We start from the raw sequence: 23702 nt of genomic DNA on the forward strand, positions 1-23702 counted from the left end.
GTGTTTTCTCTATGGCTTCGACGCGTCCGAGAAAGTCTGGAGGAGATCTGGGAAGGGAAAAGGAGCCGGGTGTTGGCAGACCAATCTAGACTTCTCGAGAGACTGACCCAATTCCTCTGGAACAATGCAGAGAGCCCGGTAATGGTACCTTTTTCATTTCATCTGGACCTTCTTGCATCCTGTCAAAGCTGCACTCGCAGAGGAGGCTTAACGTTAGTTTTTAAGAAACCAAAACACCTATATTCAACAAAAACAACCTCATGCAACAGCAAGAGCTAAGCAGACCAAAAGTCAAGGGTACCACTTAGATCAGAGGGTATTCAATGAGGGGCCCTCCAGATGTTGTTGGACTACAGCAGGGTTGATTTGATTTAAATCAAATAGATTTAAATCACTATTTAAATCATGATTTAAATCACGAGTCAGTAAGACTTGATTTAGATCATCTTCCCCCAAGAAATACTTATTCTTGCTGGTATAATTTAATATTTACAACCAGGTAAAGGTTTCATTTCTGGAATAATAAATTTTCAGAGTAGTTTTTACAGTTATATCAAAACTACTGATTTGGTTATACTATTAGAAATACATAGGCAGATAATTACGAAATTATTGTGAGGTTTAGTAAGTTAACTGTTTATATTTGGACAACTTTTCTGCTGTAGTTTATTGGAAGGAGAAAAAGAATCATGTTCTTAATAAGAATTTAAACAATTAATGTAACTAAAACAATAATATTACAGCATATTGTATCCATGTTTGTTAACTGATGTGGTTAAACAATTCTTATTTTTTTTAAAAAAACCTCAGGCCGAAAAACCTAAAACAAATCCTTATTTCCTGATGAATAGCCTTTGGACTATAATGTAACTTAAATAGAAAACTATAGAAAGATTTTTCCTCCAAAAGTATTTTGTTTTAAAAATCCAATTTAATTTTTTAAAAATCTGATAAAAAAACTTATTTAAAAAATAATCTGATTTAAATTTTTAAAAATCTGATTTAAGTTTTTAAAAAATCCAATTATTAATTTTTAAAATAAAAAAATCATTGATTTTTATCCACCCTGGACTGCAGCAGAGGATAGCTCAGTCAACAGAGCACAAGACTTTTAATCTCAGGCTGTTAGAAAGTTGTGGCTTTGTGCCCCACGTTGGGCAGAAAGATTCCTGCATTGCAGGGGGTTGGACTAGATGTGCCTTGTGGTCCCTTCCAACCCTACGATTCTATGATTCGTACATAATAATGTTACTTTCCCACCCCTCCTCTGCCCACACTGTTCAGGTGGAAGGGGTGTCTGATTTAATCCACAGCTCCTTCCAGCTCCTCCTGGAGATCTACAGCTTAGAGTGTGATCGTTTTGAGGACCTGGAGAGACCCCTCTATGGTCAGTTCCTCCAGAGAGTCATCCTTATGCCCTGGCAGGCCAGAGCCCGGTATTTTCCTCTCATTTCGGTTCTGCCCTACCTGGGTCCTAAAAAGGTAAGGGGGGGATGATGTTGGTGTGTGAGTGCAGAGCTCAGCCCATAATACTCTGAAAGGGTCAGGTAGCTGGAGATGGAAATTACCCTCTTTGTTAATTTCTTAAAAACAAAACCCACCAAAACCTTTCTCTTCTTTTTACTGCTTTCGTACGTGCCATAATACGAACCGATTTCACCTGTGTGTTTCTATGCACCAGTGCTGTAACAGATTGTATGGTCATACCTTGGTTTTCAAACGCCTTGGGAATTGAACGTTTCGGCTCCCGAACGATCAAAAACCAGAACTGATTGTTCCAGTTCTCGAACGTCCTCTGGAACCTGGACGTTCCTGCAGCCAATCAGAAGCTGCGCCTTGGTTTCCGAATGTTTTGGAAGTCGAACGGACTTCCGGAACAGATTCCTTTTGACTTCCGAGGTACCACTGTATTGTTACAACTGTGTTTGCCAAACTTGGGTCCTCCAGCTCTTTTTCGACCACAACTCCCATCACCCCTAGCTGGCAGGATCCGTGGTCAGGAACGATGAGAATTGTAGTTCAGAAACAGCTAGAGACCCAAGTTTGGGAAATATTTGAGTTACCGGTAAATCAGTAACACTTTCAGTGTTTACAGATCCCATTGACTTTAGCAGTGGGGCGTAGCTCAGAACACCTGCTTTGCATGCAGAAGGCCCCAGCATCTCCAGGTAGACCTGGGAGAGACTCCTTGCCTGAAATCCTGGAAAGCTGCTGTTGGTCAGTGCAGTCAATACTAAGCCAGATTGAAGGAATGGGTTTCCCAAACCGAAAAACTGACTGTGCAGGCAGTTTGAAACTGCACCCAAATCCCAATTTTTCCTTAGCTAAAATGCTTTAACTCGAGCTAGTGAGCCAAAAACCCAGCTGTATAAACAAGTGCTCAGAGCCCTCTCCTTTATCAGTTTGTGACGGCAAAGATGGCCTTGACTGTACCAGTGGAACAGGGAAGAAACGTCTGTGCCTTATCTTATATCCTGACCACAAAGACGCACAGACCTAGTCTGGGAACTCAGAAGAAATCCGATTTCTTCTGAGCATTTCAACAGACCCCACGTGTGGACAAAGTTAAACTACCAAAACTAATTAAGCACACATATTTCTGGGGTAAACAAAACAGAACTACAGAGGAGTACATTTGGCAACCCCTGAGGTCATAAACAAGCAATATACATGATAAGAAGGATGGCCAGGAAGACAGTGATCATTATCAGCTTCAGGTGAGATTTGTTTCCTGGCCCTAAGATTAACATCCTAAGATTGACATATCAGAAAAGCTACATCAAAGAAACTTGCCCACTATCTTTATGGCCCAGGATGCCTGCCTGGCGAAGACTGGCCATGTACGTGACTGGTCAAGAAAGAGAAATGGAACAGGGATGCGGAGGTGTGGATTGATCAAGAATCATATCAAAATAGTTTAAACCCAGCCAACGCAATGCTTTCATTGCTGACACAGATGGCTTACTCTGTATTTGTTATAATTCCTCACAGCAATCCCACCTGATCAATACAGGCGCAGCCTCCTTGGCAATCTTTATAGAACTTTAGTTTATGGTTGCCATCAATTTGATTTTAATTAATTTTTATAATGTTTTTAGAATGCTGCACTATTTTAGTGTCGTTAGCCGCCCTGAGCCCGGCTTCAGCTAGGGAGGGCGGGATATAAATAAAATGTATTATTATTATTATTATTATTATTATTATTATTATTATTATTATTACATCTTTTTTTGCCAGCACTGAGCAAGGGCCCGGCTCAGTACAAGGCAGCACCCTGCGTTTTGTGCCGTTTGGTGACCTTCTCTTGTGTTTGTGTAAAGACCCCGGACATCCTGCCGTCTCCTGAATCTTCCCTTTTCCGTTCTGCTCAGGTTCTGGATTCATACAGAGATCTCCCGCAGCACCTCTTGAACTGCCTGTCGACCAACCACTTGTGCCCTGCCGCCTCCGATTTGTACAAAACGATCCTCCAGCTGCAGCGCAAAGTTTGGGCCGAGAGGCGGGAGCAGGTCCCAGAGGAAGAGCTGGCTCGCGATTGGGGCCGCTGCTGGCTTGCGGTCCTCTCCAGCGCCTTGACCTCTCCCTCCCCTTCCCTCCAGAGCAACGTCTCCAACTATCTCCTGGTCTGGACCTTGCGAGTTTTCCCAGCTTCGTACTCTTTGTTGGACGAGAGTTTTAGGAGCAGGGAACCCTCTAAGTTGCGGGCCTGGGTCGCCTTGCTGAATGCCCAGAGGACCATCTCAGGGGCCTTCCCCTCCAATGTGGAGACCCTCGAAAGGCTCCCCTCCTGCCTCTTCTCCAAGGAGGAGAACGTCCGCTTGGCGGCGCTGAGCCTCCTCTGCTCCGCCCCCAGGACCAACCAGCCCTTGTCCGAGATGGAGGCCCGGTTCCTGAAGGAAGCTTTGCCGCTGAGTTTGAACTGCGATTCTTCATCCTTCCGGCAGCTCCTCCAAACCATGGTTAAGAAGGCCCTGGTCAGGCTGAGGGACAGCTCTCTTGCCCTGCTACGGAAGCAGGAATCGGACAAGAAGGGACGCTGTGGCGGGAAGGATCCAGAAACGGCTTTGGGGCAAGCCGTGGGTGAGTAGACCCATTCTCCACACACCTATTGTGTGAGAACAGAATGCCAGACCAAATGCGCCCCCTGCTCTTCTCACGTTTTTAAATACAGTGGTACCTCGGGTTACATACGCTTCAGGTTACATATGCTTCAGGTTACAGACTCTGCTAACCCAGAAATAGTACCTCGGGTTAAGAACTTTGCTTCAGGATGAGAACAGAAATCGTGCTGCTGTGGCGGCGCGGCGGCAGCAGGAGGCCCCATTAGCTAAAGTGGTGCTTCAGGTTAAGAACAGTTTCAGGTTAAGAACGGACCTCCGGAACGAATTAAGTATTTAACCCAAGGTACCACTGTACAGAGGGACGCAGGTGGCGCTGTGGGTTAAAGCCTCAGCGCCTAGGACTTGCCGATCGAAAGGTCGGCGGTTCGAATCCCTGCGGCGGGGTGCGCTCCCGCTGCTCGGTCCCAGCGCCTGCCAACCTAGCAGTTTGAAAGCACCTCTGGGTGCAAGTAGATAAATAGGGACTGGCGGGAAGGTAAACGGCGTTTCCGTGTGCGGCTCTGGCTCGCCAGAGCAGCGATGTCACGCTGGCCACGTGACCCGGAAGTGTCTCCGGACAGCGCTAGCCCCTGGCCTCTTAAGTGAGATGGGCGCACAACCCCAGAGTTTGTCAAGACTGGCCCGTACGGGCAGGGGTACCTTTACCTTTACCACTGTACAGGCAACTCCCAGCTCGCATGTGGTTGGTGCCACGAAATCAGTAAATACTGTATTTTTCACTCTATAACACGCACCAGACCATAACACGCACGTACCGTAAATTTCGCTCTATAACACGCAGATTTTTTCTCCTAAAAAGTAAGGGGAAATGTCTGTGCGTGTTATTGAGCGAATGTGTGGTCCCTGGAGCTGACTCGCTGGAGCACAGGGGCAAAAATAGGCAAAAATCAGGCAAAAATAAGAACGGGCGGTCGGGCGGAGGGAAGGCAGAAGCTGCTGCTTTCCTGCATTCTGCCTCAGGGTCTTACTGCCCACCCGCTTCTGTTGCTGCGTTTGCTCAAACTCAACAAAGAGCAGGGAATCCCCTGCCCTGCTGGCAAGCAGAGGGTTGAGGAAAGGATCGAGTCCTTCCTTCTAATTCTTTCCTAGTCACACTGCGTGCAGGCTCCAGCCCACCACCTCCGTGCTCTTCTCCGTGCTCTAGGGATTCGCAGGCAGCCGAAAAAGGTGGGAGAGAGAGAGAGAGAGAGAAAGAGAGAGGGGGGGGCTGGCTTGGGGGGGGGGCTTTTGCCTTCCTTTCCTCCCCCCCCACCCCGTTAAACTCCTCCCCTGCATTCTTAGCCAGCTGCTTCTCCGCACACCCCTCTTGTGCTTCTTGTCCCTTCTGTGTTTTTCCTTCCCTCCCCATTTAAAACGTGGTGACAAAGCACGGATCCACATGGATCCTCAGGATTTTTGCACTGGGTCACCCCAAATTCACCATCAGATCACATTACATGTCCATGGCTACAGTCTGTACCAAAAAAAATCACGCACCCACTGTTGCCTGGGGCTGCAATGGTGCAAAAACGTGGTTACAAAGCATGGATCCACAGGATCTTTGCACTGGGTCACCCCAAATTCACCATCAGATCACATAGCATGTCCATGGCTACAGCCTGCACCAAAAAAATCACGCACCCACTGTTGCCTGGGGCCACAATGGTGCAAAAATGTGGTTACAAAGCACGGATCCACATGGATCCTCTGGATTTTTGCATTGGGTCACCCCAAATTCACCATCAGATCACATAGCATGTCCATGGCTACATCTTGCACCAAAAAAATCACGCACCCACTGTTGCCTAGGGTCACAGTGGTGCAAAAACGTGGTTACAAAGCATGGATCCACATGGATCCTCAGGATTTTTGCATTGGGCTACTCCAAACTCACTGTCAGATCACCTGTCTGTGGCCACAGCATGAACCACAAAAATCATACATCCACTGTTTCATTTAGAATATTTTTTTTCTTGTTTTCCTCCCCTAAAAACTATGTGCGTGTTATGGTCTGGTGCGTGTTATAGAGCGAAAAATACGGTAGTTTTTAGAGGAGGAAAACAAGAAAAAAAATATTCTAAACGAAATAGTGGATATATGATTTTTGTGGTTCATGCTGTGGCCACAGACATGTGATCTGACAGTGAGTTTGGAGTAGCCCAATGCAAAAATCCTGAGGATCCATGTGGATCCATGCTTTGTAACCACAGAGGAGGGAAGGAAGGGGAACCATGGATCCTCTGCTCACGACTGCAGCAGATCCCCCCCCCGCCACCCGCAGGCATTTGCTCCATAACACGCACAGACATTTCCTCTTACTTTCTAGGAGGAAAAAAGTGAGTGTTATGGTGCAAAAAATACGGTAATTCAGTTCCATCCCAGAAGTGGCGGGATAAAGCTGGAAAGTCCCAGTGGCTTTGTTCTGAATCCTCACCTCCTTGCAAAGTGGGGGAGAACTCTGTTGAAACAGGAAAATAAAGATCTTCCTTGCTTGCCTTCTACTGGTTCCTGCTTCCATCCATTCTTCTCTGACTGATCATGGACTTAGGGGACGCAAGTGTCTCTTGGGGAGTTGGGCTGCAAAAGCAAACCCCAATTTTTTTCTACAACAAGAGCAGGTTAAAAGCAGGCATTTAGAGGGTACTTGAAGCTCATTTCACTCATGGGGGGCCTGGAATGTAACCCCCACGTAAGTGAGGAGTTGTCTGTAAAATAATTGCCACCCTCTTTTCTTTTTTTTCTTTTTTTGCACTTAATTTATTTATTAATGTTGCAATACATATATGAAATCTTTACATGTTGATACATATACATTATATTCATAAATTCACATTTTCACATTTCATTATGTCCCCACATTTATCGATTCCTTATTTCTTGCCCTGTGTCTTCCCTCCACCCATGTGTAACTTCCTTGTTATTATTTTGAAACTTTATTATTGAGATTGTAATTTTATATCTTAATAATTAAACATTCAATCTTATATATCTGCTTAGCTTAGCTTAGTTTAGCTTAGTGAAATCAGTCTATACATATCAATAAATTCTTGTTGGAGCATCTTTTGGTCATGTATTCTTCTATACATTTCCATTCCTGTTTGAGATTTTGATTAGATTACATTCTAATTGTTGCCGTCATTTTTGCTAATTCAATCATTTCAAAAATTTTATTTTGCCAATCTTTCAATGTTGGTACAGTGGTACCTCGGGTTAAGTACTTAATTCGTTCCGGAGGTCCGTTCTTAACCTGAAACTGTTCTTAACCTGAAGCACCACTTTAGCTAATGGGGCCTCCTGCTGCCGCCGCGCCGGAAAACGATTTCTGTTCTCAACCTGAAGCAAAGTTCTTAACCTGAAGCACTATTTCTGGGTTAGCGGAATGTGTAACCTGAAGTGTATGTAACCTGAAGCGTATGTAACCCGAGGTACCACTGATTTCCAATTTTTAAATTTCCAATTGGAAATTGGATTTCCGTCCTCTTGTCTTAGGCTGCCCTCTGCCAGAGAAGGGACACCAATGTTTTTGATGTGGTGCTTTTCTCCTTTGCTTCCTTTTCCTGATGACTTCTGAGCCCTCCTGCGTCCCTGCCTGTCAGGGACTGGGCAGAGGAGGAATGGTGGAGACCACCTCCCCATCCTGACCCTTCCAGGGGGGAGGAAGAGGAAGACAGTATAGATTGACAACAGGGGTTTGTGTGAGGTCACAGCTCAGAGGCAGATGAGCGGAAAAGTTCGGAAATCATGGGCGAGTCGGAACAACACCCGGCTGACACCTTGTCATTAGAAAGCATTCCAGACCCACCATCTCCCAGAACCTGGCGAGCCTTAAAAGTAGGAGAGCAAAGAGCTCAAAGACAGAGGGCACATAGAAGCACCCGTAGAAGTGACGAATGAGGAAGTGAGAGAGATGGAGGGTGGAGATTCATTCGGGACAATGGCATTATCCAGGAGGTTGAGTTCTATATCCTCTCTCTGTAATATTGAAATATGAAAGGATGGTAAGAAACTTTCCCTTGTCTTTATACTTTCCCTGGGCAACCAGCCGGGAGCTGCTGACAGACTCCTGACACTCTGTTTCCAGAAGTGGCTTTCACATTGGTTAGTTAGGGGCCTGTCAGGGGAACAGAACAGCCTGCCTTGTGAATGTAGCCTTGGTCAAATCAGCTTGTTAATGGTGCAGGAACCCAGCACAGATAATGCTGGGGAGAGAGACTTTGTGCTGGACACCAGGAAATGGCTTTTTCCACCTTCCTTGCCCCAGCCCTAGAAGCCTGTGCCAGTCCATGACTCTAGAGACAGCAGAAGCAGCTGGGAAAAGAAGAGTTAAGGGATATTTTTTAAAAATAATAATAATATTATTATTTTGCTTCTTAGCTGGTATTGTGTTATTTCATGCGCCTCAACTTGCTGTTATTTTTTATTGATTATAGTTTAGAAAGGGCATGTAGCAGCACCTATAGAGGAGATGAATGAGGAAGTGGGAGAGACGGGTTGTGGAGATTCACTTGGGACAATGCCATTATCCAAGAGGCTGGGTTCTGTAGCCTCTCTCTGTAAAGTATGAAATAAAAAAAGGACTGTAAGAAACTTTTCCTTGTCTTTATACTTTCCCTGCAACCAGCCGGCAGCTGCTGACAGCATCCTCATTAAAAATCTATTTCCCACCGTAGATTTCGTTGAGTGGCTGCTGGAGCTGTGCATCTCCTCCTTGATGTCGGGCTCCAACTTCCAGAGGAGGAAAACCGCCCTTCTTCTCCTGGCGGCCATCATGGAGACCTGCACGGACACCTGGAGCCCAGAGAGAAAGAAGGGGCAGCCTCCTCGTATGTTGATGGGGAGCCTATGGGCTTGTGGACGTTTCTTGGACTCCAGTTCCCATCAGACCCAGCCAGCAGGGCCAAATGGTCTGGGATGATGTGAGCTGGACATTTGTAGGACCTCAGGTTCTTCCTCTCTATTTTATGCTCTCCTACCTGTCCTGGCAGGGACGCGGGTGGCGCTGTGGGTTAAACCACAGAGCCTAGGAATTGCCAATCAGAAGGTCGGCAGTTTGAATCCCTGTGACGGAGTAAGCTCCCGTTGCTTGGTCCCTGCTGCTGCCAACCTAGCAGTTTGAAATCCCCTCAAAGTGCAAGTAGATAAATAGGTACTGCTCCAGCGGGAAGGTAAACGGCATTTCCGTGCGCTGCTCTGGTTCGCCAGAAGCGGCTTAGTCATGCTGGCCACATGACCCAGAAGCTGTACGCCGAATCCCTCGGCCAATAAAGCGAGATGAGCACCACAACCACAGAGTTGGTCATGACTGGTCCTAATGGTCAGGGGTCCCTTTACCTATACCTTTACCTGTCCTGGCATTCCATGGGGCAGGGCACTAATGCCTGGTGAAAGTTTCAGGACCACGGAGAGCTCCAAGTGAGCCGGAAACCAAACTGAGCCATTTCAAGCATTTGCTCCCACTCCTCTGCCCCCTTTCTGGAGAACTTAGTTTCTGAAAGGTTTCTTTAGCAAATAAAGAAAAAGTACCATATTTTTCGCTCTATAAGATGCACTTTTCCCCCTCCTAAAAAGTAAGGGGAAATGTTTGTGTGCCTTATGGAGCGAATGCAGGCTCTGTTCAGCGCTCCCTTTAAAGAGCTGCATGGAGCTTGTGTGCAGCTCTTGGGGGCTTTCCCCTGAGGAGGGAGAAGGGCAACCCATCAGTGATGGGATGCCCTTCTCCCTCCTCGGTGAAAAGCCTGCAAGCACCGCACACATGCTCCACGTGGCTTGTGAAAGGGAGCGCTGAGCAGAGCCTACATTCGCTCCATAAGGCACACAAACATTTCCCCTTACTTTTTAGGAGGGGGAAAAGTGCATCTTATAGAGCGAAAAATACGGTACTTCCTCATGCAGTACAATTAAAACTCTGGCATCCCCTCCCAAAGGAGGCAGTGGTGGCCGCAAACTCGGATGCCTTGAAAAAAAGAATTGGGCAAATTCCTGGGATAGCTCAGTCGGTAGGACATGAGACTCCAAATCTGAGGATTGTGGGTTGGAGCCTCACATTTGGCAAAAGATTCCTGCGTTGCAGGGGGCTGGACTAGATGACCCTTATGGTCCCTTTCCAACTTTGTAGTTCTATGATTCTGTGATAATTCGTGGAGGGGAAGGCTATCAGTGATCACAATGGCTGTGTTTTACCTCCATTAACCAGAGGCAGTAATGCTTCTAAACCCCAAGAAAGCAACCCCAAACAGTCTAGTCTTGCACCAGTTCTTTAGAGGGAAGAGCATGCATTTGGGGAAAATATTTTGTTCCTGTTATAGTCCTTGAGGTTTCTCCTTGCTTTCTACCCCCACCCCCTGTACTGTACTACTCTACAGGCAATATGGCTGCGCTACTGAGCTGGGCAAGAAGCAAGGGCTGCTGGGACTTTTTCTCGAGAAGCAATACATTGGCAGTGCTGAGCTGCTTGCAGGACAGTACGAACGAGGTGCGTCGTCCACCTATCCTCCCGTGACTCTTGGGCATGTTTGTCTGTGAATGGCAAAAATTTACAGGTGGGGGTGGGGGGAGTCACCAGAGTAGCAGTTGGAGGCACACTGGCACCACCAAGGTCTTGCCCCAAACACCGATACCTGCTCACTGACCCCTTGATCACGAGGCAATGAGAGCAGTACCTTCTCTCGCGCGAAAAACACATAGAGCTGAAGGAGGAAGTTGGGAAAGTGACGCTCTGTCCTGCTTCCTCTTCCAACTCTATGTGCTTTTCTAGGCTCAGATTGGATCTGACTTTACTGATAAGTGGCCAGAGGGGGTGGTCCATGGCACTTGCTCAAAAATCCAGATGTGCCCCCCATCCTAAAAAAAAATAGTATACGCTCAGCTTCAGAGTCTGGTGATTTTCCTTTGGCACAGTAGGAATTTTGGACCTAGCATCTTTCTTTGCGCATAGGCCAAGCCAGTGTGGTGTAGTGGTTAAGAGCGGTAGTCTCGTAATCTGGTGAACCAGGTTCGATTCCCCGCTCCTCCACATGCAGCTGCTGGGTGACCTTGGACCAGTCACACTTCTCTGAAGTCTCTCAGCCCCACTCACCTCACAGAGTGTTCCTTGTGGGGGAGGAAGGGAAAGGAGAATGTGAGCCGTTTTGAGACTCCCTCGGGTACTGATAAAGCAGGATATCAAATCCAAACTCTTCTTCTTCTGTTCTGAACATTGCCCATTGTCCTTGTTTGACTCTCTCTCCCCTCTTCCACGGCAGATCCGTGATCTGGCATCCGAGCTGCTCGTCCGCTATTTCCCACCTGCTTTCCCAGAATCCATTGCTGTGGCTCTCTTCGAACGGGCACAGGAAGCCATGTGCAGCCCCAGAGTCCCAGAGGTGGAAGCAGGAGCGGTGCTGATGAAAACCATCCTCCAGAAGTAGAATATTTGTTCTCTGAACCATTTTTTTAAATGACCATTTGAGCCTTTTACAGAATTCAACCCTGTTTGGGGTTGTAAGTTTGGGAGCACTATGAAGGAGTTTGGCTCAGGAGGGTGTGTTGGACTAGGGTTGGGCGACGTATCAATATCATCCCAAACTGAAATCCATTTTTTTGATAATGGTTTCGTAATTTTTACCTGGCAATATATCTTGAATCATGATATGTGTGTGCGTGCGCACGCTATGCAAAAATCACAATGTGGGGGAAACCATGGAGCTAGCTGATTCCTGAGAGCCAGTGTGGTGTAGTGGTTAAGAGCAGTAGTCTCGTAATCTGGTGAACCGGGTTCGCGTCTCCGCTCCTCCACATGCAGCTGCTGGGTGACCTTGGGCCAGTCACACTTCTCTGAAGTCTCTCAGCCTCACTTAACTCACAGAGTGTTTGTTGTGGGGGAGGAAGGGAAAGGAGATTGTTAGCTGCTTTGAGACTCCTTCGGGTAGTGATAAAGCAGGATATCAAATCCAAATTCTCTTCTTCTCTTCTGTTAACTCTGCCGACTCTGCTCCCCCCTGCCTCATGCAGGGGGGCAGCGAATCACGAGAGCAGGCGCTGGCAAAAATCACAATGCAGGAAAAACCATTAAGACAGCCAGTGCATCGCTTCATAGCTCCATCCCTATTTCAGACATTGTGATATATTGGTATATCACGATGTTTAGCATGCAGTGTTCAAAACCAGATACCGCCCAGCCCTAGTGAAGGCCACAGAGGCCTGGAAGTTTGTTTCCCAGTCTATGGCTGCCCCATCCCGGTTTGGAGTTATACTTTTGTTTGTCACTCAGGCTCTCCTTGTCCAGAATACAGACATACCTTGGAAGTCAAACGGAATCCGTTCCGGAAGTCCATTCGACTTCCGAAACATTAGGGAACCAAGGCGCAGCTTCCAATTGGCTGTAGGAAGATCCTGCAGCCAATCGGAAGCCCTGCCAGACATTTGGCTTCCAAAAGAAAATTAAAAAACCAGAACAATCACTTCTGGTTTTCGATCGTTCAGGAGCCAAAACGTTCAGCTCCCAAGGCGGTTGAAAACTAAGGTACAACTGTACAGTGGTGGTTGTTGTTGTTTGTTGTTTAGTTGTTTAGTCGTGTCCGACTCTTCGTGACCCCATGGACCAGAGCACGCCAGACACTCCTGTCTTCCACTGCCTCCCAGTTTGGTCAGACTCATGTTCTTAACCTGAAGCACCACTTTAGCTAATGGGGCCTCCTGCTGCTGCCGCGCTGCCGGAGCCCGATTTCTGTTCTCATCCTGAAGCAAAGTTCCTAACCTGAAGCACTATTTCTGGGTTAGCGGAGTCTGTAACCTGAAGCGTATGTAACCTGAGGTACCACTGTACTTTAGTTTTTGAAGGAACAGCTGCTCCTTTTCCTCTTCTAACTAACTTCACTGTTTTTCCTCCACCAGAACAGACAGTCTTGCGTTGAAACGAATGTTGTCAGGGGCAAAGGAAGATCCGCCTGGGACATGTCTCTACCAGGCCTTCCTCAATCATCTCCTTGGCGAGCTGCGGACACATTTCGCCAGGGCTGGCCATGACTTGTTACTGGCAGCACACACCACACCGATACATGGTCAGCGCCTTGGGGGTTGGGGGTATGCTTGAAGGAGGGCAGGATTGCTTGGGAACTGAGAGAGAGAGAGAGGGAGGGATGGGTTTGCAACAGGGCCTTCTCTGTGGTGATTCCCTGTTTATGGAATGATCTCACCTGCGAGCTGCGCTTGATCCCTCTTGTTATTATCCTTTAGAAGGGATTTCTTAAAGCATCCTTTGCACCCAGGCATTGGGTAGCTAAAACTTACTCGGTTGCAGCCATGTAAATTTTACTCAGAGTAAAAACTGGACCTAAGTTCATTCATTTCAATGAGTCTACTTTGAGTAAGGCTCGTGTTGGATGCAACCCATTGTTTCTGGCAATGTTGGAATGAGATGTTGTCCTAATATTTGGCTTGCTTTAAAAAAAAATTAAAAACATTATTTTCATTGCTTTTTATGCGTTACTGTTACTACCAGAAATAACAATTTCCTCGCCGGGCCACAAAGATCACTGAATAACCTTGGGCTACTCTTCTCTCATAGGCTACTCCTACCTCACAAGGCTGATATGAAAATACTGTGGGAAAACTTTTGTGTACAAAATTAAAAACTTAAGGGGAAAGACCCCTATGGAGAACAGACCCCCTTCCGGAACTCATGAGGGGCATGGAATATTAACTGACAGTTGTGGGGGGACTCTTAGACCCCATTTGCACTAGACCACGTTCACCAGTCATGGCTTCTTGCAAAGGATCCTGGGAATTGTGGCTTGTTCAGAATGCTGAAAGTTCTTTGGAGACCCCTCCTCCCCTCACAGAACTACAATTCCCAGAGTCCCCTGGGGAAGGAGGCAGATCTGTTAAGCCACGCTTCCCAGGATTCCCTGGGGGGAAGAAGCCATGACTGTTGAAAGTGTTATCACACTGCTTCAAATGTATGTGCGGACGTTGCCTTAACCAGCATGCTTTGTCCCAGCAGGGGTGATTTCTGCACTGAGGCAATGTCTGCTGGAGGTCCCAGAGGTGGCAACCTCAATGTTGAAACCAGAGCAGGCGGAGAGCTGGCGGCTTTTCCTTAGCAGTTTGGTGAACACCGTGAGAGACGTCAGCAATTTGCTTTTGGGAGTGTTGCAGAGCAAGCGGCCCTCAAGCTTAGACCATCAAGGTGAGACCAGAAAGATGCGAAACAACCGCCAGCCCATTTGACTGTAAGCCTTTCTACGCAGGTCTTCAAAACAGTGTGCAGAGATCTTTATGCTCTCCCTCCATCTGGATGGCCCACCCCTTTTTAAATCACCTGTTCCCTTCCTTCCTTGGTGCCAGTGTGGTGTAGTGGTTAGAGCAGGGGTTGGCAAGGTTTACCGGCCATGGGCCGGATCACTGCCACGGAGATCGTCCGTGGGCCAGACTGGCACAGTGCGCCACCGGAAATTGTGTCTGCGTATGTCCGTGCCGCCGGAAATCGCTTATGAGCATGCCCAGACGCCGAAAATCGCACCTGCGCAGAAGTGATTTTCAGTGTCTGGACATGCGCAGAAGCGATTTCCAGTATCTGCGCATGCGCAGACGCAATTTCCAGCACCGCTCGGCGAGTCCCCGCGCTGTGCTGCGCCGGTTTAGCGCAGCGTGCCAGGGACTCGCCAAGCGGGCGGCTCAGTTCAGGAGCGGGTCATGGGCCGGTAAAACGGTCTTCGTGGGCCGTATCCAGCCCATGGGCTGCATGTTGCCGACCCCTGGGTTAGAGTGTCAGACTAGGACCTATATAAAAAAGAAGGAGAACCGTGTGTTCCCAGTCAGAACTCTTTAGGGAGAGGCGAGATACAAAGATAATGGATGAATCAATTTAAAAGACATTGCCTGATGGTGGCATAACCATGGCTAATAAGAGCCTTGCCAGGGGAGTTGATTTGATGAGATAAGCAGCTCAGTTAAACCCCCTTCACACCTGGAAACATGGTCCTTATCTGGTTCAGCTCTCCTGCACCAATGAATGTGTTAAATTTTTAAAAGGAGGACTTGCTCACAAATTTATTGACAGCTGCATGAATTATTATTACAGCCAGGAAGTGGAAGGGGCAAGCAGAATATCAAATGGAAGAATGGTATAAAGAGGGGTGGGATATAGCTGTTAATGATAAATTAACATGTGTCATTAAGGTAAGACGGGGAATATGCAGGAAAAATGATTCTGAGGAGATATGGAAGGTGTTTGTGGAATTTGTACTGTTAAAACGGAAAGGGGGTCAAACCATCACAAGAGGTGTTGAAATTTTGGGAGGCTGAAGAAGTTTAGAGTGTTAAAATCGAGATGTGGAAATATGGAAATAACAACGAGAGGCAGGATTGAGATTTGGAGATATGCTTCAAGGTCCAGACCATGGGAAGTCCAAAAAATTAATAATTACAATTTGGAAGATAATTTGACCTTTTTATTTTAGTTTTTTTTTTAAATTTTATTGGATTATGATTTGATATGTTAATTGGATTTTTTTTATTGGAAAATTAATAAAACGATTTAACAAAAAGAAAAAAAGAATTTTTGGGAGGTTGGATAGTTACAATGGAATGGTCTCAGTGGTGGGGTGCACATTTTATTCTTATTTATTTATGATTATTCCTTTGTCATAAATAAATAAATAAATAAATAAATAAATAAATAAATAAATAAATAGGACGGGTTTCTATTGTGTTTTAAACTTATAACTTGGCTGCTGTTTCTCCATATTCTTAACACAACTTCCTAACCCCTTCTTGGTTTTATTGCAGCTGCAGCTCCTTCATTTGCCGACATGGGGAATGCAATCAGTTTCCTTATCCATATGGGGAAGGATCCTGGGCTGCCTAATGAGGAAGATTCAGTTCTGCTTTCGGAGGAGCACAGTCTGATCCTGACCTGTTGCTGGGTCTCAGTGAAAGTGAGCACTTTTGAGAGTGTTTCAGGTTTTTAAGCATGGCAGGGGCTGGGGAGTTGAGTGAAATTCATAGTTGATGGTGGGCACCTCCAGCATCAGTTGACTGAGCTGGCTCGACAGCTGGAAATGTTCTGTTTCTCAGGGAACTAAACCATTTTCAGGCCGGTTTCTGTGAGGGAAAGGGACATGGTCAGTTTGGCTGGGGTCGGAACCACAGACAGAAACGAGCCAGGGAGAGGTCCCAGTACGTTGTGAAGTTAAGCTACAAGGAGCCAAGAGGCTGTAGAGCCAATAGCACCATGGCAAACTGACTCAGTGGTACCTCGGGTTACATAAGCTTCAGGTTACATACGCCTCAGGTTACAGACTCCGCTAACCCAGAAATAGTACCTCGTGTTAAGAACTTTGCTTCAGGATGAGAACAGAAATCGTGCTCCAGCGGCACGGCAGCAGCAGGAGGCCCCATTAGCTAAAGTGGTGCTTCAGGTTAAGAACGGACCTCTGGAAAGAATTAAGTACTTAACCCGAGGTACCACTGTAATCTAAAGAAAGGGAGTGATGAATAAGGCCTAAGGAATAGGACAGAGAGGAGCAAAACTGTAGCATAGTGGGGCTAATGGAAAATAGGCTTTCAAGGAACTTCACAGAACTTTAAATGAGGAGGGGGTGTTTCCTATAGGGGTGGGAGACAGGTGAGGGGAGAGATTCCATCAGGCAAGGCCTCTTTCCACCTGCCTTGCCCCACCTCCTAGTCTCTGCGCTTCTCAATTTGTATTGTATTATTTTATGTACTGTGGCTTGCCGTTGTTTTATTGACTATACAGTGGTACCTCTGGTTGCGAACGGCAGTGGCGTAGCGTGGGTTGTCAGCACCCGGGGCAAGGCAAGTAATTTGCGCCCCCTAACCCGTGGATTTGCGCCCCTAACCCCCAGATGTTGCGCCCGGTGCGGCCGGCCCCCCCTGCACCCCCCACGCTACGCCACTGGTGAACGGTATCTGTTCCGGAGGCCCAATCGCAACATGAAAAGAGCACAACCTGCAGCGGCGCGTCTGTGCACGCGCAGGCTGCGATTCGCCACTTCTACGCTTGCGCATGACGTCATTTTGCGCTTCTGCGCATGCGCGAGCGGTGAAACCCGGAAGTAACCCTTTCTGGTACTTCCGGGTCGCCACGGGACGTAACCTGAAGCAAACGTAACATGAGGTATGACTGTAGTTTAGAAATTATTTATTGTAACTGCTGAGATGATTTCTGTTTAACTTTTATATGTTATTATTATTATTATTTAATACGATTCTATTTTTTAATTATTTTTTATTAATTTCCAATAAAAAAGAATTTTTAGTCATACATTTTCAATACAATCACAAATACATATTTTTGACTTCCTTCAGTTCATCCGTGAATCCTCCGTGTTCTCGTCTTTATACTGCAATTTCAAAATTTGTCATTGTCTTTTAATTTAAAATCCACCTACTCCCCCTCTTCCCTTTCTTACAATGTTTCTATACATATTTCTTCACAAAGCTTCCTGTAAACCCACAAACGTTATTTGTTCATCACATATATTTTTCATATAATCCACAAATTTACTCCAGTCCTCAGTGAACTCGTGATCTCGTTGGTTTCGGACTTTCCCTGTTAATTTATCTAGTTCTGCGTAGTCTGTTAATTTCATCCTCCACTCTTCTATAGAAGAGTTTCCTCCTGTTTCCATTTTTCGGCCAGTAGTATCCTTGCTGCCATCACTGCATATAGAAATAATTTCTGATCTTTTCTATTTATTTCATTTCCAACCATTCCTAACAAAAAAGCTTCTGGTTTTTTAGCAAATGTATATTTCAACATCTTTTTCAACTCATTATATATCTGTTTCCAGAATACTTTAACCTTATTACACTCCCACCACATATGGTAAAATATTCCTTCTTTTTCTTTACATTTCCAACATTTATTACTTACTTTATACGTTTTTGCTAGTTTTACTGGAATGATATACCATCTATAAACCATCTTCGTCACATTTTCTTTCAGTGCAGTACAGGCTGTAAATTTTATCCTTTCATTCCATAATTGATTCAACTCATCAAATTGTATATTATACCCAAAATCCCTGGCCCATTGAATCATTACTGATTTTACCTCTTCATCTTTAGTATGCCATTCTAGCAACAATTTATACATTTTTGACAGGTTTTTAATTTCATTACTCACTATTTCTTTTTGAAATTTTTACTCTTTTTCCGAAAAGCCGGTCTCTTTTAACTCTTTTTTAAACATTTCATTAATCTGATAGTAATGCAGCCAATCATCAACATATTCCTTGACTTCCTCATATGGTTTTAACTTCCATTTTCCCTCTTCTTTAATAATCAAATCCCCGTAAGTTATCCACCCCCCTTTCATGTTAATTTTTTTCACACTCATAACTTCTAAAGGTGATAAACAATGGGGTATTTTTGCTTCTAATAGGTTTTTATACCTATCCCATACTTCTATCAGATATCTTCGAAATATGTGGCTTGCAAAACCTTTATGAACTGTTTTCTTATCATACCATAAATAAGCGTGCCATTCAAATCTATTATCAAATCCTTCCCAGTCCAACAATTCCTTATTTTCTAATTTCACCCACTCCTTTAACCAACAGAGGCAAGATGCTTCGTAATATAATTTCAAGTCTGGTAGGACAAAGCCTCCTCTTTCTTTCGTATCTGTCAACAATTTAAATTTTATTGTAGGCTTCTTGCCTAGAATACCATTTAATACTATTCTAATGATTGTTGAATGTTACTTTTTTGATATGTTACCTATTTAAAAGTTATGTTTTATTATCACATTTTGGTATTGCATTAGATTGTTATAAGATGTACATTTTTTGTTTCTTCAGCTTATAAACCGCCTTGAGAATTGTAAGATAGAAAGACGGTATACAAATTAAAAATGAGGAGTAGGAGTATTAGGGAGACTGATCAGGGGGCTGAAAAAAGTAGGACAAAGCAGGGGACCAGCTGAAAAGGACAATATAGGACAATAAAGCTTAACACCGCCTCCCAAATTGCGAAAGTATCATGGCGCTCTCTGCGGAATTAGATGCATTGGACGCATCCCCAAAACAAGAGAAGAGAGGGCTACCTTATTCGTCAGACTTCTCCCCTCCCAATCTCACAAATTCTATTCTTTTTAACTACCAAGGAAATTGGGCTGCTTTTGGGAGGCCTGGCAGAGAAGATTCTGCCCCTGGCGCCACCGGGAGGCTGTCTCCTGCCGCTCCGGGTTGTAAAGATGGCTGCCGAGGCGTTCCAGGATATCCTGCTGACGTGCCGCCATTGGGTAAGGCTGTCTTCCTGCTGGTACAGCTGAAGTCAAAACAGGTTCTTCAAATCCTTGCTTAGATTCGTGTTTTGTACGTTTACAAGTGTCTTATAGCAACAGCAGAGCACACAGCACCAGTTGCTGGTAGCTGCCATTTTGTTTCACCTCGGAATGCCTCAATTCGGTGTTCTGGGTTTTTTTTGGGGGGGGAGTGGAGAGGTGGATACTGCCAAGAATAGGGGCTGTCATGCTTTTTGTGCCCCTCAATATCCTCCCTGGCCACATCCTTTATTAATACAAATGGCTTCCCCCAAAGAATTCTAGGAATTTTTTTAAGGTTTCGGGTGGGGAGGGAGAACGTAGCTCTGCGAGGGGCGAGCGACACATTTCCCACAAGTCTTTGCAGGAAGCCAGTTGCGTTAAATGTATGATGTATACTGTGACCCTTAATTAACAAGGCTGGTTTGGGGCATTGGGAAAAACCAAAATGGTGGTCGCTAAGAACTGCTTTTCATGTCAGCTCTGGCTTCTGCTGGAGGCAGCTGGCATTTCAGGAGGCCTGTTAGATCCTTGCCCCCCAAAAAATATAAATCAGTTGTCATTGCTGTACACCACCCTGATGTTCCTGGGAGATGTAGTTTTTTAAGGGTACTGAGAGCTGTTAGGAGATCCCCAACAGAGTCGCAATTCCCAGAGTTCCCTGTGAAGAAGGATGTATTGTTAAACCACTCTGGAAGTATAGTTCCGATAGGGGAATAAAGGTAAAGGGACCCCTGACCATTAGGTCCACTCATGGCCGACTCTGGGGTTGTGGCGCCCATCTCGCTTTACTGGCCGAGGGAGCCGACGTACAGCTTCTGGGTCATGTGGCCAGCATGACTCAGCCGCTTCTCGCGAACCAGAGCAGCGCACGGAAACCCTGTTTTCCTTCCCACCTGAGTGATACCTATTTATCTACTTGCACTTTGACGTGTTTTCGAACTGCTAGGTTGGCAGGAGCAGGGACCGAGCAACGGGAGCTCACCCCGTCACGGGGATTCGAACCGCCGACCTTCTGATTGGCAAGTCCTAGGCTCTGTGGTTTAACCCACAGCGCCACCCGCGTCCCTCTGAATAGGAGCGTCTTAACAACTCTCAGCACCCTTAACAACCACAACTCCCAGGATTTTTTAGAGGAAGCCGTGACTGTTTAAAGTGGTATCATATTGCTTTAATATATGATGTAGATGTGGCCTTATTTTGTCTCCTCTCCTTCCCATCTTTTTATCCTCTCGCTTTCCACATGTCTCAAGTTTCTTTATTGGTATTGCCTGGATTTTTAAGGTTGTCCGTTGGCAGCCTTCTACTGACCAGTAAGGGAGCTGACTCGTTTGTTTTATTCTCTCTAGGGAGCGGTGGAAGGCTGCAGCCTGGGATTCATGAAATTCTGTGCCGCTTTGCTAAGCCACCCGGACCCAGAGCTCCAAGATATACCAAGGAAAGCGCTGAAGCAGGTACCTTAGCGGTTAAACATCCCATCTAGGTTAAAACATAGGAAGCTGCTTTATACTGAGTCAGACCACTGGTCCACCTTGTGCAGTATTGTATGCACTGACTGGCAGTAGCTTAATAATAATAATAATAATGATGATGATGATGATGATGATGATGATTTATTATTTATCCCCGCCCATCTGGCCGGGCCTCCCCAGCCACTCTGGGTGGCTCCCAACAGAATATTAAAAACACAAGAAAACATCAAACATTAAAAATTTCCCTAAACAGGGCTGCCTTCAGATATCTTCTAAAAGTCAGTTGTTTGTTTCCTTGACATCTGATGGGAGGGCGTACCACAGGGAGGGAGCCACCACCAAGAAGGCCCTCTGCCAGGTTCCCTGGAACCTCACTTCTCGCAGTGAGAGAACTGCCAGAAGGCCCTTGGTGCTGGACCTCAGTGTCCAGGCTGAATGATGGGGTGGAGACGCTCCTTCAGGTATACAGGACCAAGGCCATTTAGGACTTGAAAGGTCAGCACCAACACTTTGAATTGTGCTCGGAAACGTACTGGGAGCCAATGAAGATCTCTCAGGACCGGGGTTATATGATCTCGGCGGCCGCTCCCAGTCACCAGTCTAGCTGCCGCATTCTGGATTAATTGCAGTTTCCGAGTCACCTTCAAAGGTAGCCCTGTTGGTTTCTGTTTCCCTCACTGAGCAGCAGCTGCAAGTCACAAGACTATGTTTTCATTCCACAGTTCAGTTACTGTTGGGTTCCCACGGGAAAGGGAGACGGGATGTGACGTTCACTGGTTTCCTGTTTCTTTTGTTCTGTCGTTCTTTGTTGGAGTTGCTCTCTGCTTCTCACAGAGACAAGATGTATAGTTGTATGCTCTCTGCATAGCTTAGAAATAAAGCTTTTCGCAGTGTAGCCATACCTGCCTCATCCTTTCGTTGCGGACGTTGGGGTTATACTCTGCTGAGCCGTATCAGCTCGGTGGAGCTGAATTTCTGACAAGCCTCACGTAGAGCGCATTGCAGTAGTCCAAGTGGGAGATAACTAGAGCATGCAGCAGTCTGGCAAAACATTCTGTGGGCAGGTAGGGTCTCAGCCTGCATACCAGATGGAGCTGATAAACAGCTGCCCTGGACACAGAATCACAATAAGAATAGTTCCAACAGTGGAATGGTCTCCCTCAGGAGGTGGTGGTCTCTCCTTCCTTGGAGGCTTCTAAGTAGAGGTTGGGTGGCCATCTGTCATGGATGCTTAGCCTTACATGACCTGCATTGCAAACGGTTGGACTAGAGGACCTTTGGGGTCCCTCAGTTCTGTGATTCTATCCCTGAACTACCTCCACATTCAGAAGCAACAGTTCTGCTGAGTACCAGTTTGCTGGGAATCACAGGAGAGGACAGTGCTGTGGTGCTCAGGTCCTCTGGGCTTCCCTGACAATGTCAGGCGCCTCTGGGCTCGTTTTTGGGGTCATTTAACCACTTGTCAACTGAGTTAGGGAGGGGTTCTTTTTCTTTCCAGGGTTTGGCTTTGTTAAGCAGCCCCAGGAACTGCTCCATCACCCGCAGGGCAGCCGGTTTCCCCATGCTCTTCCTGTGCGTCGTGGTCGGGGAAGACCCCTCCAAGACGCGTCCTCTCCTGGCGAACTGCGTTCAGAGACTGCTGTCTTTAGCCGGCGATCCTCTCCCCGGAGACTGGGACCAGACGGTGGACTTGCCTCAGGTAATAGAGAACAAGTAATGGAAGGTCAATGGCGGGCAAGTTTTTGGCAGGGCAGAATCTGATCATTGATTTCATCACTAGCCAGGAACCTGGAAGGGTCAGTTCCAAGTAAACAGAAAATGGTTTGGCCTTTTTACAGCGTCAGTCAAAGAGGGGTTAGATGAAGTAAGAAAAATTGAAATGCGGATCCCAGTAGTGGAGTAATTCGTTTTGATTTATAGGTCACAAAGAACACCCTAAAAGAAAAATTAGTAGATTGAAAACAGTGGTATACCTCGGTTGTCGAATGTAATCTGTTCCGGAAGACCGTTCGACTTCCGAAACGTTTGACAACTGAGGCACAGTGGGCAGTTGGCAAAATCCATTGAGAAAATGGAGAAACGCACCTCGGAAGCCACTTGAACTTCCAAGGCGTGTTCAAAAACAGAAGCATTCACTTCCGGGTTTCCGGCGTTCGAAAACTGAAACTTTCGGCTTCTGAAGCATTTGACAACCGAGGTACCAGTGTACTATGTTGAACAGAAGATTTGTAAAATATATTGTGTTTCAAATAATCCTGAGTCCTGAGGTGCTGTTCACGGATGGGAGGAAAGTAATTTGTGTCTGTATATATAAAAGGTAAAGGGACCCCTGACCATTAGGTCCAGTTGTGACCGACTCTGGGGTTGCGGCGCTCATCTCGCTTTATTAGCCGAGGGAGCCAGTGTAAAGGTCATGTGGCCAGCATGACTAAGCTGCTTCTGGCGAACCAGAGCAGCACACGGAAACGACGTTTACCTTCCCGCTGGACCTATTTATCTACTTGCCCTTTGACGTGCTTTCGAACTGCTAGGTTGGCAGGAGCAGGGACCGATCAACGGGAGCTCACCCCGTTGCGGGGATTCGAACCACTGACCTTATGATCGGCAAGTCCTAGGCTCTGTGGTTTAACCCACAGCGCCACCCGCGTCCCGTCTGTATATATATTCATACCGTAATTGACATTGCTTTCGGTCTTATGCTGAGCGCATAATAAAACTCGTGCCAGTTTTGTTTTTAAGGTGAGGGAGCAGAACGCCCCCCACCCAGAAAAATAATTGTTAAAATGTTGTGTTTCTTTTGTAGCCCCAGAAGGGGTCCTGGGCCCGATTCACGTAGGAAGGGTGTTATTAGCTGCTGGTGTG

The 23702-nt window shown here is 46.3% G+C and overlaps 1 protein-coding gene across 2 annotated transcripts in view; it reads left to right on the top strand.

Annotated features, from left to right (window-relative positions):
- Nucleotides 1-23702, top strand: part of LOC309359481 (tRNA (32-2'-O)-methyltransferase regulator THADA-like) — a 63574-nt gene that overhangs the window by 21962 nt on the left and 17910 nt on the right. For both annotated transcript variants that reach the window (XM_081893177.1, XM_081893178.1), the window contains exons 10-21: nucleotides 2-138; nucleotides 1285-1482; nucleotides 3372-4080; nucleotides 8771-8923; nucleotides 10463-10572; nucleotides 11342-11502; nucleotides 12972-13138; nucleotides 14080-14265; nucleotides 15867-16015; nucleotides 19210-19347; nucleotides 20718-20822; nucleotides 22339-22539. In XM_081893177.1, the coding sequence (XP_081749303.1) occupies nucleotides 2-138; nucleotides 1285-1482; nucleotides 3372-4080; nucleotides 8771-8923; nucleotides 10463-10572; nucleotides 11342-11502; nucleotides 12972-13138; nucleotides 14080-14265; nucleotides 15867-16015; nucleotides 19210-19347; nucleotides 20718-20822; nucleotides 22339-22539 (2414 nt within the window). The remainder of the gene's footprint in view (nucleotide 1; nucleotides 139-1284; nucleotides 1483-3371; nucleotides 4081-8770; nucleotides 8924-10462; nucleotides 10573-11341; nucleotides 11503-12971; nucleotides 13139-14079; nucleotides 14266-15866; nucleotides 16016-19209; nucleotides 19348-20717; nucleotides 20823-22338; nucleotides 22540-23702) is intronic.

This window comes from Podarcis melisellensis, assembly GCF_964234715.1.
Source record: "Podarcis melisellensis genome assembly, chromosome: 16".
Taxonomy (NCBI): domain Eukaryota; kingdom Metazoa; phylum Chordata; class Lepidosauria; order Squamata; family Lacertidae; genus Podarcis; species Podarcis melisellensis.